Raw genomic sequence first — 20,524 nt, 5'->3', positions numbered from 1 at the left:
TCCCCCAGAAAATAGAGATTTTAAGCTTTCCAATGATGTATCACACATGCATATAGGACAATTCTGAAATTTCGTCAAATTGAGGGTCTCAGAGCGGAACTTAAACTCACCTGAGTGTTTTCCGCCATATATATTTTTTAAGTTGCGTAACAATGTCTTGTCTGCCACCTCTTACCATTGATGGTAAGTACAGTATATCATTTGTCTTTTGTGTTATTCATGAAATTTAAATGGTTGATCCCTAATTGCTATGCATATCTGGTATTTAATTATACTATATGTGCGGTCCACTTTCCATTATGCACTCGGACTTGTTTGATGTCACGCTAGTGCTACTTTCTATGAGTTTCGCGTGTTGCTTTCACGTTGGGAAGCAGCGGTGAACAGCAGTTAACATTACAAGAAGGTGGAGAAAGGGTAAACGGCCCAGGGTCGGCGATGCCCCCGTTAGCTTGCTGTTAGCCCGCTAGCTTATTGAGCTGCGTTCATTTTCACTGCTGGACCGGTGCCACTAATAGCTGCCGTTTTCCTTGTTGAATTGCCTAAGATTTGGAACTTATTTCCCTCGGCATTATGGTGCAGCCATTGAGGCAGGTTTTACGAAGCAAGAAAAGTGGTACCTCTTCATACAAAGTTCATTTGTTCCAGGACTCCAGGACCTTGTTTGTAAGTCGAAATGGCCGTATGTTGAGCAGGATTTTTCCATAAGAATACATTATATTTCCATTAATTCGTCCACATCCCGAAAACCTACACCAGGGGTGCCCAATTCCGGTCCTCTAGAGCAGGGGTTTTCAACCCAGTCCTCAAGGCACACTGTGGGTCCTGGTTTTTGTTCCAGCCGATCCAGCAGAGACAGTTGAACCAATGAGGCTTCTGCTAAAACAAGCCACACCTGACTGCAATCAACTGATTGCACTTGTAAAACACCAGATTGGGGAAAAAGTGTTGTCATCTTGTTTGGTAAGAATGAAATCCTGCACCCACAGTGTGCCTTAGTGGAATAGGTTGGGAACCCCTGCTCTAGAGCCCCTATCCAGCTTGTTTTCCGTGTCTCCCTCCTTTAACACACCTCAATCAAATGATCAGCTCATCAGCAAGCTCTGCAGCAGCCTGATAGCGATCCTGATTAGTTGATTCAGGTGTGTTAGAGGAGGGAGACATGGAAAACAAGCTGGATAGGGGCTTTCGATGACCGGTATGGGCACCCCTGACCTACACTAAATCCTTAATAAATACTGCTGGTACTATTGCAAAAAGCAATTACACAGAGCAAAACAAATAAATTATGAATAAAAATAGGAATAGTAATATAATAATAGTAATCAGAATAAAAATACCTGTAATAATGTAACCAATCGGGCTGTAGTGTGGCGAATGCGTTTTGCGTGGTGTACCTGAATGCATCACGTTGCTGATGTGAGGACTTTTTTTTTAACTTTCACTTTTCATGTTCAGCTGCGGCTCACAATAGGCATGTTGTGTTGCACAAGTTCTGAAATAAATGATAAAATACCTAACGAAGCTGGCGATTTTTTTTTGCATGTTCAGCTGCGACTCACAATAGGCATGTTGTGTTGCACAAGTTCTGAAATAAATGATTAAAAACCTAACGAAGCTGGCGATTTTTTTTGGCGATGTTACAATCATAATAATTGTCACCTTTATTTATAAAGACTGGCGAACAGAGGTCGGAGGAGGACCGTCCAGATCGTAGGCATTCTACGGCTGTATTGTTGAGCCAGTTCACGGACGCGCACACCACGCTCATATTTTTCTATCATTTTCATCTTCATTTCAATGGTAAGCCTCACCTTTTTCCTTTTTTCACCACCTGCACTAACATTCTTGGAACCTATGTTGATTTCTCTCACAAGAAAATCCGCCGTGCGTCCGTCTTGCGGGCGAAAGAAAGAAACTGCGACGCTGTCATGAATCGTCATATTTCGAGCATGGCGTCGGATGTAGAAACAAATGGGGAGTGAAATTTTACTTCGGATGTCGAAAATATCGTGTGACTAAGCGATCGGATGTCGAGGTACCACTGTATGTCTCAATTGATTAACTAACTGATTAACTTCGACAGCTCTTTGGTCTTGGCTATCGTGGAGTTTGGAGTGTGACTGACTGAGGTTGTGGACAGGTGTCTTTTATACCGATAATGAGTTAAAACAGGTGCCATTAATACAGGTAATGAGTGGAGCCTCGTTAGACCTCGTTAGAAGTTAGACCTCTTTGACAGCCAGAAATCTTGCTTGTTTGTAGGTGACCAAATACTTAAATATACAAATACCTAAATACTTCCACTCTAATTTGGAAACAAATTCTTTAAAAATCAAACAATGTGATTTTCTGTTTTTGTTTCACATTCTGTCTCTCATGGTTGAGGTTTACCCATGTTGACAATTACAGGCCTCTCTAATCTTTTCAAGTAGGAGAACTTGCACAATTGGTGGTTGACTAAATACTTATTTGCCCCACTGTATCTATCTTTTTACTTTATTCTAATAATATGACATATAATACATGTTTTTGGATAGTTTTTTTTTTTTTAGATTAAGGGTACTTAAAGAGTTAATTCTGACTTGCGCGGAAATTCGGGTTACATCGCCAGCGTAGGAACAGAACTCGTTTGTAAACCAGGGACTACCTGTACTTACTAAAGGTGTAACAATTGGTCAGTCAACAGATTTCCTAGATTTTGGGGGATCGGTGAGCGAAATTGATCACTAGAGATGTGTGTGTGTAATGATACACTAAAACTTGATTTCGGTTTGGTACAGTTTCTTCAAGCATTCGTGTTGGTTTATTTTCAATACAAATACAAGCAGAAAAAAACGGTTAAAATCATTTAATCTTTAAAAAATGTAAAACAACAGAACTTTTGATAATAATAAAGTGACCCAGTTGAGTGTTAATTTCAATAAATTAGACTGAGTTTATTCAATTAAAAATGATACCTGTTTAGTGAATGCTCACAATTGGCTCATATTCAAACCGTTTCAGTCCTGATAGACTTCTGGTATTTCTCTTCCCCCCAAAAATGTATGAATCAACTGCCTTTGATTTTCTTGGAAAGCAAAATATTGCTACATTTTAATTTTTGGGAAAGGAAATTAGAAATGAGTAGTCTGGAATGAAAAGTGTTTAACTTTTCAATTAATATTTTAGAGTACTACTGCATTTGCAGTCTTGTTTCACAGGTAATGTTCAATTGTTTTACAATTAAACGTATCAGCAAAAATTGAAATTGGCTGGTCAGAATTTTGAAAAATCAGTGATCGGGCAGAAAATCCTGATCAGTGCACACCTAGTACTTACCATACAAAGCTAGCTTTGGGCTGGTAGTCCAGCACTGTGGGGTTTTCCAAAAACTGGAAGGCACTGTGAATGTGTGTCACGGCAATCCTCCCGTACTTCACTGTGACAGTCAGCGGGTCAGAGGGCACCTTATCAGCCTGATACTTTCCCGTTCTGCAGGTGATTTCTTCTCCAAAGTGCTCTCTGTCAACAGGGGAGGAGAAAAAGCTCAGTGGCGGCCGCAGGTGAGAGGTGACACGGGGTCGGTGCGACCAACGTGGAAACAGCCTGACAGCTTGTTAAATCTTGTCTGGCTCGTTATTTTTGGGTGCTACCTCTGCCTGAAATGTCATGGCGGATTGGCATTATTGGAACACTTGGGAGCAGTATGTGACACCAAAGTTAAAGTCCCTTCATAAAGAAAACAGGTCTGCTTAGTTTCAGAACAATAATTCTAATTAACGATAATAATGCTGAATTCAGTGTAATTTAAGTGTGCAACTGCACCTCATTAAAATGACCAATTAGATTTCTGTAATTTTATAGAATTTTCCATTGGAATTCAGATTTACAGTACAGTGATCCCTCGCTACTTTGCGCTTCAAACTTTGCGCCCTCAGTCCATCGCTGATTTTTTTTCAATAAAATAAATACAGTATTTTATAGAGATGTCCCGATCCGATCACGTACAGCCACTCACCCTTCCTCCTGCTGCTTTTCTTACTTACCAGGGCAGCTGCAGTTTGTTTGTTAAAGTTAACGATGAGTGACAGGCGTACAACCTCTGATCTTGCAAGAAAAGTTTGGGAGCGCTGCGCTTCAAAGGAGCCGACTTTAGCTTGTTAAACATGTAGCAACTCATTTTGTGTGTATGTAGGTGAGCAGCGTGAGTGGGTTTAAATGGACTCACTCAATGAAACATTTAATAAAGACAAGCATTTTGCTACGTTATTTTTGTTTAAAAATAATTCGGTGGACAGTAACATCTTTAAAACGGATCAAAATTATTGCATTTGAAGAGCTTAAAAACCATTTATTAAAATTAGGGCTGTCAAACGATTAAAATTTTTAATCGAGTTCATTACAGCTTAAAAATTAATTAATCTTAATTAATCGCAATTTAAACCATCTATAAAATATGCCATATTTTTCTGTAAATTATTGTTGGAATGGAAAGATAAAACACAAGATGGATATATACATTCAACATATGGTACATAAGTACTGTATTTGTTTACTATAACAATAAATCAACAAGATGGCATTAACATTATTAACATTCTGTTAAAGTGATCCATGGATAGAAAGACTTGTAGTTCTTAAAAGATAAATGTTAGTACAAGTTATTGAAATTTTATATTAAAACCCCTCCTAATGTTTTCGTTTTAATAAAATTTGTAAAATTTTCAATCAAAAAACAAACAAGTAGTCCGCCATTGTTGATGTCAATAATTACACAATGCTCATGGGTGCTGAAGCCCATAAAATCAGTCGCACCCAAGCACCAGCAGAGGGCGATAAAACTCCCAAAAACACAAGTAACAAGTGGGCATTGCACTGTGCTGTCATTTTAATATGTTTGAGCGGGGCATGTGCGTTCATTGCGTCAAATATTTTAGCGTGATTAATTTAAAAAATTAACTATCGCTCGTTAACGCGATAATTTTGACAGCCCTAATTAAAATGTACATTTTTTTTTTTTTTATTATACTCTGGGCAAAAAGAAGGTCTCATGTGTATCTATTTCCAATGCTAAATCTGAGAAAATACATTGAACACACACACACAAAAAAATATTTTTTTTCATGTAAATAAACTCTGCCTTTACATCGCGGATTTCGATTATCGCGGGGCGAGGGGTGTGGGCCATTAACCGTGAAAAATGAGAGATCACGGTATTACACACTTTTATTGTGTGTAACACTGCAATTCTTTTTCATGCAAAATGTAGACTTCATTCTTGTAGTATTTTCAAATTATGCTTAAACTTTTTTTTTTTCTTTTGACAATATTCTTATCAGATAATGCCCTTGTTTTGTAATATGACAGTTGTTTTCCCAAACCATTTCTTTTTTTTTTTTTTTTTTAACTATTTACTTTTTGTTCTTATAACAATGAACCAGAACTGCAAAATAAATTAAAAAACATTTGTCATTTGCATTTGTTGGTGAAATAAAGGTTAAAGGATAAAATTAAATCACTACCCTGAAGGTTTGCAATTACAGTAACATCAAAGTTATTTTCCATTAAGATCACCAATGGCATTTTGCACTACATACAGTATTATAATTAAATACATACAATTGCCTTGCTTTGTCACCTTCAATAGAAAGTAGTGATGTAGCAGTTTTCAAAATAATAAATGTATATGTACCATAATTTCAGGACTATAAGCCGCACCGGACTGTAAATCGCAGCTGTCCTCACTGTATTATGGGATATTTACACCAAAATATATTAACCGGTAACACTTTGTTTGCCAGCAGCGTCTTAAGACCGTCGTAATTATGACATGACATTGTCATGAGCATTAATGAATGCTTATGACAGATGTCATTCAGTGTCATCTGGCAATTATTAGGCCTGTTAACCCAAATAAATCAACAAATTAGCCACACTGGACTATAAGCCGCAGGATTCAAAATGAGGGGAAAAAAGCTGATCATAGTCAGAAAATTACCACGTAGTGTTTAACAATGGTCTACAAGCAAAATGCTTCCTGGATAAAAGTAGAGAGACGACTAAATTAGGGTCACTAAAAAGGGAAAAATTATGTCAAAACTGTGAATTGGCAATAGTTTTTGAGAAATGTTAAAATCCAAGCACTTTAGGGAAAAAAAAGGGTATTAATTGAAATGCAAATGGTTATTTCTGGGTAAACATATGTACCTAAAAAAATTGTCTACCATTTCAAAATATAATCGTGTAGGCAAGAGCTATAAAATAATATGCTGTTTTCAATTAATTGCATAAATCCTGGTGTTTTGGAAGTGGTAAAAATGTGTTAATGTAGACACATTCCATAATCAGTTGCACACAATGATATATCCATCTCATGTCAAACTTAGCAACTTGTAAAGCTCATATAATTGCACCAAAGTATCTTTGTAATCAATACTTGAATACTTTAGCCAACCAGCACTAAAATCTTTTATTTTCCAATCGATGTCACCACAACAAGTACGATTTAGCCATTTTTATCTCTGATGCAAATATTTTACAAAATTTTGCCAACCAATTGCTTGATGGATTGATTTCAGATACCCTAACGTTTTTCTTTCGACTTCTTGGAAATCTGAAACTGAGAATATTTCTTGTGTGTAAATCCTTACACAGTGCAGTCCACGTCTCCGACGGTGACCTGGATATCATCCTTACTCCCCGTGTCCAGAAAGCGTCCGCTGATGGTGATGAGGGTGCCTCCGGCTTTTGGCCCTCGCCTAGGCATCACAGCCTCAGGGATGGGGTTCTGGTGACAACAACATGTTAGTTATGAGTGAGAATCACAAGATAACACAGGAATACATGCATTACAAGTTCAATCACACACGACTCACAGACCCGGAGGCAAACACTCGTTCGAGCACATGCGAGCAAGATGGGCGCTTTTCTATCTCCCATCCTCGATTTTGTGCTCATCAGAAATGTTTCCCACACACAGATTGCACATCTGCCTCAATTTGCTGAGCAAACACTTAAGGCAGAGCTCTTCCCCGATGGGAAGCTTTTGCAGCGCTGGAGATATGAGAAGCAAGTTCAAAAGCAACGCCGCCTGTTCAAGTCTTACAGAGCAACGAGGTTGAGTGTGCGCCATGTGCTCGAACACCAATCTGGCCACTTATTCCCAACCAACGTGTCATGACACACCCGTGTAATCAAATAGCACATAAGGATAACAGAAACTACACCATGCATCCAAAATATGTATAATAAAGATGGAGTGTTATATGTAGATGTCATACAGTAGTAATTCAATTATTCAACACAAACAAACCACCTTCTATAAGAAGTGTTTCAATAGTAGTGGCTACCCTACATGTTATAAACATGACATGGGTCAAAAAATATGTATACAAATATGACGTGACGAGCTAATAAAACATGGCTTAGGAAGCTAGAACATAACAGGAAAAATGCCAGTTTAGTCTGATGAGACGACAGAGACAAAAATGCGACATAGTCTTGTCATATGTCTACAAAACGTGACAATTTCATATTGTACAAGGAGCATTGTTGTTAATAACGGCGTTAGAGTATAACAGCATTACTTTTGTCAGTAGTGAGTAATCTAGTTAATTACTATTCCCATCTTTGCAACGCCGTTACTGAGCATCTGAAGGCTCACGTTAGTACAATTTGGTTGAATCACACGCAAGATGGAGAGACACAGAGAGAGCAGAGCGGGAGGTAGGAAAGGGGTTGTGACGCAGTTGCAAACGCGATGCTACGTGGCTTGGAGTGTTAGCATAGCATTTACGTTCTCGCTAGCATTAGCATTTAGCGTGGTGAGCGTCATCTGAAACTCTCGGGCAACTTTTTTTTGGTACATACAGAAAATACAAATTTGATAATTTTGCTACGTTGCGAAAAAATTTAACAAAATGGCTCAGTGGCCCCCCCTTGAAATTTTCAAAAAGGCCTCTCCATTTAAGTTTTTTCAATGCAGAGCTATGAAATTTGGGGAGTAATTACGTTGTGCAAAACAGCTCCAAAAAGTCCCTTGCACCCATATTCCAAACCCAACAGAAAATCGGGTATTTTGGATTGAATGTTAAAAAAACATGCACTTTTAGCCCATAAACAGCATGCACGTTTGAGACCATTGTGCCTAGGTAGTTAGCTGGACCCTCCTCAAAATTGCTGAGACTCTTCATGAGACATATAAGATGTTATCACAATGTTGAGTTTTCATTCATGGCCCTTACCTGAGCAGGGTACCAAATTTAGGCGTTTTTTGGCAACACGCCAGTTCAGTAAATGACAAATAACTTCCTGGTACAAGGTGCAATCTTTTTCAATATTACTATTCAATATTAATAATAAATAGTAATCAATAGTAGTCACTAGTAATAATATTTCCCCTTGCTTTTTACACATAATTTTTTTTTCTTGTAATATTAAACTTTTACTTTTAATTTGCAATGATTACTGTAAGCCTACTGTTCAACCGTATTCGTTCATGGTTCCACTCCTGTAATATTTAGAATGAAAACTTTTTTCCTGGCTTTATTACAACCTATTCTTATATTACACAAATAGTTTTTTGACTAATATTCACATAAAATAATGACCCTTGATGGCTTTTACAGAAATGGCCCTATGGTTTGTGCTTCACAGTGAGCCTTTCCATTAGTGGGGACCCATTATATTTTTCTATACTTGGAGTAAGAAATCACTGCAATCAACTAAAAGCTTGAAGCGGCTCTAAATCTTTTCATGCACTAAGAGCAAAGGCAAAGCAGAAATTTACAGTGCTTACCCTGTAGGTAAAGAACATGTCGGAGGTTCCTTTCTTTCCGCCCTTCACCTCCACGTCCACCTTGCCCCAGTACTGCGTGTCGGGCGCCACGGGGCCAATCTCGCACACCACACTGGGAGGATGATATTGAACATGCGAAAATGATTTATTCTGATAAATTAGTCTCGTGTTTTGCTCACCTGTAAGGAAGTTTTATTATCTCCGCCAGTAAGTGAAGCCTACAGAGCGGAGGTTAGGTGTTCGCTTCCATCTCCTTGTCTGTTTTTTGTTCAAGATACCTCAAGAATGATTATTAAATTTGGAGTAATGAGATCAAAGGTCAAACAGCTGAATGCGTATTTTTGGATTAAAGATAATTCAAGAAAAATAAAGGGATTTTTCTCATATTTGCTGCATATGTTTGTAAAATGATGTGGAAGAGGATTAAATTTGAAAGTAACAAGGTCAAAGGTCACAGAGCCAACTTGAATTTCTATTTTTGGATCAAGATCAAGAAGATTCAAGATCATTCAAGAACAAAGAAAGGGATTTTTTGCATATTTGCTGGAAATGAAACAGGTTATTAAATTTGAAGATTAGGGAAATGAATGGATGAATAAAATGGAAGAGATGATTAAATTTGGGGTAATGAGGTAAAAGGTCACAGGGCCAAATTGAATGTCTATTTTTAGGTTCGAGATAACTCAAGACAAAAAAAAAAAAAAAAAAGGATTTTTCTCACATTTGCCAGATATGTTTGTCATATGAAACGGAGAGTGATTACATTTGGGAGTAATTAGGTCAAAGGTCACATGTCCAAACTGAATGTGTATTTTTAGGTTTGAGATAACTCAAGACCAAAGAAAGGGATTTTTCTCACATGTGCTAGATACGTAATATGAAATGGAAGAAGTGATTAAATTTGAAGATTACGATGTCAAAGGTTACAGGGCCAAATTGAATTTGTATGTTTGTGTTCAAAATAATTCGAATTAAAAAACATTGTTATCAAATTTGCAGGATTTATTTGTAATAGGAAAACAAATGAATGAATAAAATGGAAGAGATGATTAAATCTGGAGTAATGAGGTCAAAGGTCACAGAGCCAAATTGAATGTGTATTTTTAGGTTCGAGATAATTCAAGACCTAAGAAAGGGATTTTTTTTCACATATGCTAGATATTTTTGTAATATGAAACAGAAGAAGTGATTAAATTTGAAGATTACGATGTCAAAGTCACAGGGCCAAATTGAATTTGTATGTTTCTGTTCACGATAATTCGAACAAGAAAAGATTATCAAATTTGCAAGATATATTTGTAATAGGAAAATGAATGAATGAATAAAATGAAAGATGATTAAATTTGGAGTAATAAAGGTCAAAGGTCACAGGGCCAAATTGAATGTGTATTTTTAGGTTCGAGATAACTCGACCAAAAAAGGGGATTTTTCTCACATGTGCTAGATATGTTTGTAATATGAAACGGAAGAAGTGATTAAATTTGGGAGTAATGAGGTCAAAGGTCACAGAGCCAAACTGAATTTGTATGTTTGTGTTCAAGATAAATTGAATGAAAAACTAAATTGTTATCAAATTTGCAGGATATATTTGTAATAGGAAAATGAATGAGTGAAATGGAATGGTGTTAATGGTAAATGGTGTTAGAGATTATTAAATTTGGCGTAATGAGGTCAAAGGTCACAGGTCCAAACTGAATGTCTATTTTCAGGTTCGAGATAACTCTCATAATCATAATAATAATAATTTTTCTCACATGTGCTAGATGCGTTTGTAATATGAAACGGAAGAAGTGATTACATTTGAAGATTACAATGTCAAAGGTCACAGAGCCCAACTGAATTTGTATGTTTGTACTCCAGATAACGCCAGAATGTAAAAAGGGATTATTATCAAACCTGTAGGATATGTTTGTCACATGAAATGGAAGAGGGGATTAAATTTTGGTGCAATACGGTCAAAGATCACAGGGCCAAATTGAATTCGGGTGCTTAAGTAGAAATCTGCTTCCAATATTTAGATTTTTGTCCTGAAATAAAAAATGTGACTTTTGATTTTGTACATAGTTTTTGTTCCAACTATTTAAAGCTTCTCTCATCAAAGCCTGTTATTCTAACTTTCCTTTAATACAATTCTGACTTTGAATCACATACTGTATTAAACTTAATGTAGTAAAATTAAACTTTTACAATTTCTTACTTACAAAGGACATTTTTACCTACAAAACTGTAAAATTAAGAATGCATGATGAAAGATGATGATACAATGACGACTTTATCATTGCAAGATTCCAAATCAAATTTTGTAAACCTTTGACATGGGTTGTAGGTTCATCAATGCCTGATTCCAGAGCAGACTTATTCCCAGCACACCCGTAAATCCAGAGCCGCTTCTTAACGTGCAGATGTTGACGCAAAGAAATTTGCCCATAAAAGCATCTCTCGTCCATCCCGGCAGATGGCACCACTTGTGGCTCGCATCTACGGGGCAATAATGCTACTGTTTTGCTTTTCACGGTCCATTTATACGACACTCAAACACCTTCGTGACTGAAATGCCTCAAGACAGCTTTCTGCACCTCTGGGACATGACAGCAACAGCACATCTGCAGACCTCACGAATGCGTGGCAATCAATCACCGAGCGGGATTGTATTTCCAGGAGCACCGTTGAATGCATATCTGCACATTCGCAGGTGGAAAGATGGCTTGGATTCAATAGCAGTCACATTTTAATGATTGATTGGCCCCACAAGTTTAGAAGTGCACTCTGGTTGGTCATTTGATTCAGTGGATTTGCATTATCCCACACTATTGTTGCGCCTCACTGCAGCCATCATTTTATTCTTGTAACACCTCATGGCTTTATAAAAAATAAAACAAAAAAAACAATGCCTCCGTGCAATATCTAGCATTAAGAATTCTCCCTCTCTTGAGATGATGACTTTTAAGTCAATATCATTTGACGTTCTTCTAAAAATCCCACATTTTGGTCTACATATTTCTACTTTAACTTTTATTTTAATCCCACCTTTTTAATATATTTAGTAGTTTTTCCATGTCCCTTGTAGGTACATGTGCAACAATTAATCGACATCTAATCGATTAGCTAATTAATCGACAGCTATTTTGATAACCAATTAATCGTTTAGAACCTTCTTCACCATATACATGTCTAAATACTTGTAATTATAACAAATATATAACTTATCAATTGTAAATATTATCAGTTTTCTTCATTATAGCTTTGTTAAGTCAAAGTAGGACATGAACAAAAATCTTTTACTTTGGAAAACAATTAACATTTTTGCCCATTTTCGGATATCTTACTGTCTAAACTAGCTTCTTCATGAAGCTGCAACAACTAATCGAGTAAATCGATTAATAAAGTAGTTGCCAACGAATTTGATAATCGATACAGTTGAAGGAAATTGTCATCCATTTTGTCTTCATTGCTACTTACAACATGCCGAAAACAACTTCAAGGTAAATGGTGAAAGTGACATTTATCCGATCAATCGATTAATTAATCGTCCGATTAATCGATTATGAAAACAATCGTTATTTGCAACCCTACTTGTAGGAAAAGGCAATTATGTGTTAACATTTAGCTTTTGGTGCGGAGAATAAAATTACAACTATTACTTGTAAAATTATAATCTTTTTCTCATCATATTTCTACTTTTAATTTTTATATATTTTTCCCCCAGCCCTAATACAATTAAATTTATGACGATCCTAATATAAATGCAATGTTATTAATGTGGAATTAGATTTTTAAAAAGTTTTTTTTTGTTTTATTTTCTCAATATTTGACTACACGTCATGTCTTTGTTTCTTGCCAAATTTGTGGAACTTCAACCATAGACTCCATCATCAGTTGACTAAACGGCTCCCACAGACATACCTTCACTCCTTACCATAGGGGGCCGGACCCAGGCAGAAGTTGAGTTGGCTTTCACTGAGATAAACTGAACACATGCTGCGTTCCAACGCAGAATTTAAGTGGAAAGGTTGTACTGCACAATAGCAGGCAGGAGTGTCCCACAAGTGATTTAGACGAGGATTCAAGGTAAATATTATATTTTTCGCACCATGCATGCACTTTGAAACGTTGTGAAACTAATGAAATGAATGGAAAAAATTACAGTACCTTTTAAGTAAGTTTTAAGTTAAAAGTACAGTACTTTTGCTTTAAAAATTTACGTAAAATGAATGGTAAATACCCGTTTTTTATTTTTTTTATTTTATTGCTTTAACCAAGAGTCAAGAGAGTGTTACGTTCATATCTATAGAAAATCTGTGATTTAAGCATTTATTTACAAGAATTTTCAACTTAAAAAGCTCTTTGTTTCGTGACGGCCACCACATTGGACTACACAATACCCTAACTTTTGCTTGAAATATTTATGTAAAATGAACGATAACTGCCCGTTTTATGCTTTTAACCAAGAATCTAGACTGTTTTACGTTCGTATGTATAGAAGTTCAGCTATTTAAGCATTTATTTACAGGAATTTTCAACTTAAAACGCTCTTTGTTTTGTGACTGCACCAATGTTGGATTTTGCATCTCTACACAATAGCAGAATTCAACCTAAACAAGTTGTGATTGTATACAGAAAAATGCAATTTTTGCTTTTGTTGAGTAAAATTAAGATGATTCTGCATGCTTTCCTCAAGTATTAAGTTTCTGATGTGAGTGATTTATTAGCTGTTGAAACATGCAGTAAATAAAAGAAAAATAAGTTGGTATTTTGGGCAAAAAATAAATAAATAAATAAATAATATAATAAATATTGCTATTGATCCTGAAAATATAGGTGATTATCCCTGCATTTGGTGATTTTTGTGCATCTAGCGTAAAATTTGAGAATTTTATAGCCATTTTAAGTTTTCTTATACTTGTATAAAAACAGGCCCCCTACGGATCAGCCCCGAGCCCCGTCAACTGTGACATCTATGCTTCAACAGAAAATGCAATATCTGGATTAAGGTCACACAAAATTAAAAAAAAAAAAAAAAAAACCTGCTTCGCTATAATTTCACATCATTACTTTTTTTTCATTTAATGTTGTTCCCTATATAATTAAAAAAATATATTTTTTCTTGAAAATCAAAGCCACAATCTATTTATGTCGGACGTATTTATCAAAGGTTGAAAGTGGCTGAGATGAAATGACCTGGTGGAGACGGAGTACTTGTCCTGCTGGTGAATGCAGGGCTCCCCGACCACTGTGATCCGTTCAATGTCTTCCTTGTGGATTCCCAGGTTGGAGCCACGGATGGTGATGGCGATGCCCCCCAGCAGGGGGCCGAAACGAGGAATGATCTGCAAGAGGATGATGGAACCAACATGAAAAAGATTACTAGAGTTGGCTACCCAATAATATCGGCCACATTGAAGCGTTTTAAACTGATATCGGATAATATCGACATTGGTTTTTCATTATCGGTTTTGGGACGATGTGCATATGGCAGTGCAGTCATGTCCACTTATTGCCTGCCTGTGTTTCTAGTGTTTTTTCCTCCTGCTGGCGCTTAGGTGTAATTAGTTTTGATAGGTTTCAGCACTTTCTGCTGACGCAATCATATGTCGGCGCAAGCTCATTGTGGATAGATAGTGCTAAATAAATGAGTTGACGTCTGCAGCCAGTGTACCATAGCAGTTCTTGCCATCTCACCAGGTTGTCTGTGCCATTATTCTTCTTTTGTTTTACAGTCATGAGCGTTGTGTTGGATATTGGAGATGTGCATATTTTCTTTTGTTTGCATTTGTGGCAAAATGTGGTGACATTATTTCATTACTTGCGAGCTATATTACCAGTTGGTAATGAAATTGACACGCGGTCTATACTTTGCTTTGATTTGGGACGTTACTTCATATTATTGACACACTGTTTTGTTTTCAGTTTTGCAAAAAATATCAATGCCCTTATCAAGGGAAAGATGACCACAGTAAAGCCAATTTCAGCGTCTGACTTCTCTTCATAGCCTGATTTGTTCACTATCTGTCGATTTGTGTAGCCACACAAAACTTGAGGACAGAATAAGTGCCTTATTGGCATTTTGTACTTGCACTTGATCCAAAAACTGATGTTTGTATGACAATGATCCCTCGTTTTTCGCAGTTAATAGGGACCAGAACACGCTACGATAGTGAAAAACCGGCAAGTGGCACCTTACCCCCCGACCCCAGCCCCCCAAAAATTGGTGTATTCAATGTATTTATTCAGATTTAGCATTGGAAAGAGATACATACTGGACTGTCTCAGAAAATTAGAATACACAATATTCTAATTTTTTGAGACAGTCCTGTGTATATATACAGGACTGTCTCAGGAAATTAGAATACACAATATTCTAATTTCCTGAGACAGTCAGGAAATTAGAATATTGTGTATTCTAATTTCCTGAGACAGTCAGGAAATTAGAATATTGTGTATTCTAATTTCCTGAGACAGTCCTGTATATATACACAGGACTGTCTCAAAAAATTAGAATATTGTGTATTCTAATTTTCTGAGACAGTCCAGTATAAGACATGTTTTTTTCTTCACTTTTTTCCCCAAAAGTATCATTTAAAAAAAACTTGTATATAAATATTTTTTAGGCACCTAAAATGTAATAATTATGATAAGTTTTAAACAAGTTACTGTCCCAACAAATTATTTTTAAACAAGAATAAAGTAGAAAAATGCTTGTCTTTATTAAATGCTTCATAGAGTAAGTCCACTGAAATCTGCTCAAGCTGTTCACTTACACACAATGAGTTGCCACAGCAACTGTTTAACAAGCTAAACGATAATCTACGCATGCGGCTCTTTGAAGTTTTGACTTTCAAGTATCTCTGGCAAGATCAAACCTTAACGTCTGTCAATCATTGCTAACTTTAATAAGCAACTCCAGTGCACTGCCTGACCAAGAAAAGTAGCAGGAGAGGGAGCGTGAGTCTATGTACTTATTTATTTTTTAATTGAAAAAAAAAAAAGCAGCGATGAACTGAGGGCATTTTGTTAGTTGAAGTTTGAAGCGCGAAATAAAGAGGGATGACTGTATTTTAAATTTAACAATAAATATGGTGGTCCAATATAGGCAATTTTTCCATACCTTCAGTTGAATACATGTTCGCATATTTTTCACAGAATGTTTATTTGGAAAACCTTGAAGTTGTTACATTTATCATATCATGTCATATATATTTATCATAATACAATTAGCCATTATATGTTAAGTCCACAACCGCATATATCGGTATTGGTTTGGTATTGCTATCAGATTTTTGGAGTTGGACAATCTCGGGAAATCGGTTATCAGTTAAAAGTCATTATCGGACATCTCTAAAGATCACATAACGATATTTCATTATGACTCTAAAAGAAACTCTTTTATATTTTTTTGGGGGGGGCTGGGGGGGATACTTTATTATATTAACTTTCTTCAACTAACATACACTGCATATACATACTTTATTCTACATACTATAATCCATTTTTTTATCACTACTAGGGTTGTTCCGATCATGTTTTTCGGGATCCGATCCCGATCGTTTTAGTTTGAGTATCTGCCGATCCCGATATTTCCCGATCCGATTGCTTTTTTTTTTCTCTTTTTTTCTCCTGATTCAATTCCAATTCCCGATAATTTTCCCCGATCATATACATTTTGGCAATGCATTGAGAAAAAAATGAATAAAACTCGGACGAATATACTATACATTCAACATACAGTATGTAAGTACTGTATTTGTTTATTTTGACAATAAATCGTCAAGATGGCATTCACATTATTAACATTCTTTCTGTGAGAGGAATCCACGGATAGAAAGACTTGTAATTCTTAAAGGATAAATGTGACTTTGTATATTGTGACTAAATATTGCCATCTAGTGTATTTGTTGAGCTTTCAGTAAATGATACTGTAGCCATTTAACTGTTCTGCCCAAATGCATGATGGGAAGTGCAACCATGACTGTGCGTAGTGGCACCGATTGAAATATCTTATAATATAAATAACATAGAGAGTTAAGAAAAATATCAACTACTACCTGTCTTCCCCACTTTGCTTTCCATGATATTTCTAATTATTGAAAGAGGGGTTGTAAGGCTTTAGTCAATTAAAAAAAAAGTTCCAAAGACTGCCAAAATTCACTCTACTCATTTTACGCTGCCTTTTAGCTCTATATATAGGTGAAACGGCACCATTATAGATTGAGCGCGACAATGCGTGAGTGGGTCGTGCAGCGCATGCGTTAATTGCGATAAATATTTTAACGTGATTAATTAAAAAAAAAAAAATTACCGCCGTTAACGTGATAAATTTGATAGCCCTACTTTAAACCAAAACTAAAGACCCTGGATGAGTGTAAGACATTTTGTCTGTAACGTTAAATACAATTAGAAAACGATTTAATTAAAAATATATATAAAAAGGCATGTCCGATATTTTTTTGCCGATTCCGATACTTTGAAAATGACGTGATCGGACCCGATCGATCGGGACGTCTTTAATCACTACAATATTTTTTTTTGCATTGTCTCCCATGAGATTACACAGTAAAAGTATTTTGCAATTGAACATGCAACTTCATGAACATTAAATCAGTAAGAGATCCCCCCCCCCCGTGAATTAAAAACATATGAAAAAGTAAACAGTTATGAAATATAAAAGGAGCTCGTCTGTTTGTTTGGCCTTCGGTGAGCAAGCACACATTGGAGCATGGAAGTCTTTTGACTACAGGATGAACACAATAATTTTCATGTTAAGGCAATCACCGTGGAACTTTTTCCTTTCGTCCCAATGCTAAATAACAATAAGGCCGAGCTGAGGACACATTGATTCGGTGAACATCTCCTCAAGGAGAAACCTCTCCTTTCATACAAGGACAACATTTATTAAACTGTTGCAATCAATGAGACAGTCCTTAAAGTCCAAATTTTCACATGAGTTAACATTTCGTCTCATACTATAAATGCTTTTACCCTTAAAACTAAGACTATTTGCTTTAGTTCACTCTCCAACTAAAAAAAAATGTCCATGTGAGGTTTTTATGGTTTCATTCTGATAGATTTATTTGTTATAAATTACAAATTCACAAATGTTTTACGAAATATTGAGACTTAACTGCTGTAATAATTCTACTTTATTCATGTAAAATTACAATATTATTTTTTTAATAAAGTGCTTAAAACTGTTTTATTTCTTCCGTAAAAGTACAACTTTATTCTGAAAATGTTTTCATTTTAATCCTGCTTGTAAGATGTATATACATTTTTAGAAAAAAAAAAAAAATTAACAATGAACAACTTGATTGTGCTAACATTGCATCATTCTCCTACCATTTGAAATTTTTTCCCGCAAAAATATAATTCGAGTAATTATGGTTATGGTGTTATATTTATACTCGTATAATTTAAATTGATTGATGATCTTTAAAAAAAAAAAAAAAAAAAAGGAAAAATGACATTTTTCTCATAAGATGTCAACCATAGACTCCACCATCAGTTGACAAGACAGCTCCCACAGACATTGCGCTACGCCTTCCCGTAGGGCAGTGCTTCTCAATTATTTTCTGTTACGCCCCCCCAAGGAAGACGTAAATGTTTCGCGCCCCCCCAACTCTCTGCCGCCACTGTAAATAGTATCATTCGTCTATATTACTATTATAAGTACGCCTCAGCCTAACATTGTGTCCTTTTTTTTTTCTATTAAAGAAAAAAAGTAACATAGATCAACTTATAATAAAGTATAACTTTTTTAACATTGTGTTGCTTCTAACAGAAAAGACTTAATGCGCATCAATTTGCCTGAAGTTAAAAAAAAAAAAAAAAAAAAGTCACATCCAAACTGTAAAAATACACTCAAGGTACATTTTTGACCATTTGATACTGAAAAATAAAATGTAATAAAATCAGTAAATAATAACAAATTCAAATTGATTAGAAACATTTACTCTTCAGGACAACATGCCAAAAAATTTGACCGAAAAAAAACCAAAACTGAATAGAAGGGGGGGAAAAGGTCAATGAGATTGAGGTCTAATGTCTTTAAGTGGCGTCTTAACTGATTTGGCTTCTCCGCTATAATCATTTTTAGACTCAGTAAACAGTGGTCTTTCCTATTTTCCCACTATATTAAAAGTCAAAGGCAAACGGCCCGAAAAAAAGCGCATTCTCGGCGGCCGAGGGAGAACCGTAGGTGAGGGCGGTGGTCGTGACGATCCCAAGCCGAAAACGGCACTTCTCGGCCGGACACGTGAGAAAGACAGTGGGTCGCTGCGTGAGTCCAGCTCTGCATGAGTCTCTTCCGTGTGCTCTTGCTTACTTCAAAAATAGTGCACGCACTTTGAAAATGAGAGCGCCACTGCCACCCACGGAGTGGATGTGCAAGTACACTTTATTCTAGTACGGCAAAAAAAAAAAAAAAAAAAAAAAAAAAAAAAAAAAAAAAAAGCATGTTCCCCGAGGTCACTCGCGCCCCCCCTGGCATCGCTCTGCGCCCCCCTGGGGGGGCGCGCCCCACCATTTGAGAAGTACTGCCGTAGGGGGACGACCCAGGCAGAAAGTTGAGTTGGCTTTCACTGTGATAAACTCAACACACGCTGCGTTCTAACGTCCGATTTAGGTGGAAATAGGACAAAGGTTTTACTGCATACAAGCAGGCAGGAGTGTCTCAGGAGTGATTTAGTCGAGGATTCAAGGTAATTATTATATTAGATAGCACCATACATGCACTTTAAAACGTAAAAAAAAATCAATGGATAAAATTTATGAAACTTTGGCTCGAAATATTTACATAAAATGAATGTCAACTGCCTGTTTTTTGCTTTTAACCAAGAATCTAGACTGTTTTACGTTCATGTCCAGAGAAATTCCACGATTTAAGCATTTATTTATAAGAATTTTCAACTTAAAAAGCTTTGTTTCGTGACGGTTGCCATGTTGGATTACACTATACCGTAACTTTTGCTTGAAATATTTATGTAAAATGAACGATAACTGCCCGTTTTTTTGCTTTTAACCAAAGATCTAGACTGTTTTACGTTCTTATCTATAGAAATCCCACGATTTAAGCATTTATTTACAAGAATTTTCAGCTTAAATATTTTTGTTTCGTGACTGTCGCCACGTTGGATTACACTAAACCGTAACTTTTGCTTGAAATATTCACGTAAAATGAACGATAACTGCCCATTTTTTGCTTTTAACCAACAATCTAGACTGTTTTACATTCATATCTAGAGAAATTCCGCGATTTAAACATTTATTTACAGGAATTTTCAACTTAAAATGCTCTTTGTTTTGTGACGGCTGCCATGTTGGATTTTAGCGGAATTCAACCTAAATATGTTGTGATGGTATATAGAAAAATACAAATTTTGCTTTTGTTGAGTAAAATTAAGATGATTCGGCATGCTTTCCTCAAGTATTAAATTTCTGATGTGAAAATTGACTTATTTATTAGCTGTTGAAAACTTGCACTAATTAAAAAAAATTAAGTCGCTATTTTGGGCAGATACTTATATATGTTCAATATTGCTATTGATCCTGAAAATATAGGTGATTGTCTTTTCATTTGGTTATTTTTTTGTGCATATAGCGTAAAATTTGAGAATTTTGTAGCCATTTTAAGTTTTGTTATACTGGTATAAAAAAATAATTAGGATTTTATTAGGGAACGACTTTACATTTTTTTATGTCGCTGCTCATGGAGAGTCAATTTGCCTAAGAGAGGTGCCTGTCTTAGGTCGC

At 36.0% G+C, this 20,524-nt stretch overlaps 1 protein-coding gene across 3 annotated transcripts in view; it reads right to left on the bottom strand.

Moving 5' to 3' along the window:
- The window catches only part of plxnb2b (plexin b2b), a 467,166-nt gene that overhangs the window by 71,628 nt on the left and 375,014 nt on the right, over nucleotides 1-20,524 (bottom strand). For all 3 annotated transcript variants that reach the window (XM_057836746.1, XM_057836745.1, XM_057836747.1), the window contains 4 exons: nucleotides 13,958-14,106; nucleotides 8,780-8,891; nucleotides 6,633-6,769; nucleotides 3,322-3,504 (listed from right to left, as the gene is read on the bottom strand). In XM_057836746.1, coding sequence (XP_057692729.1) covers nucleotides 3,322-3,504; nucleotides 6,633-6,769; nucleotides 8,780-8,891; nucleotides 13,958-14,106 — 581 coding nt within the window. The remainder of the gene's footprint in view (nucleotides 1-3,321; nucleotides 3,505-6,632; nucleotides 6,770-8,779; nucleotides 8,892-13,957; nucleotides 14,107-20,524) is intronic.

Source organism: Corythoichthys intestinalis, chromosome 5 (genome assembly GCF_030265065.1).
Source record: "Corythoichthys intestinalis isolate RoL2023-P3 chromosome 5, ASM3026506v1, whole genome shotgun sequence".
In the NCBI taxonomy this organism is placed as follows: domain Eukaryota; kingdom Metazoa; phylum Chordata; class Actinopteri; order Syngnathiformes; family Syngnathidae; genus Corythoichthys; species Corythoichthys intestinalis.
This window is presented reverse-complemented; position numbering and strand designations above follow the sequence as displayed.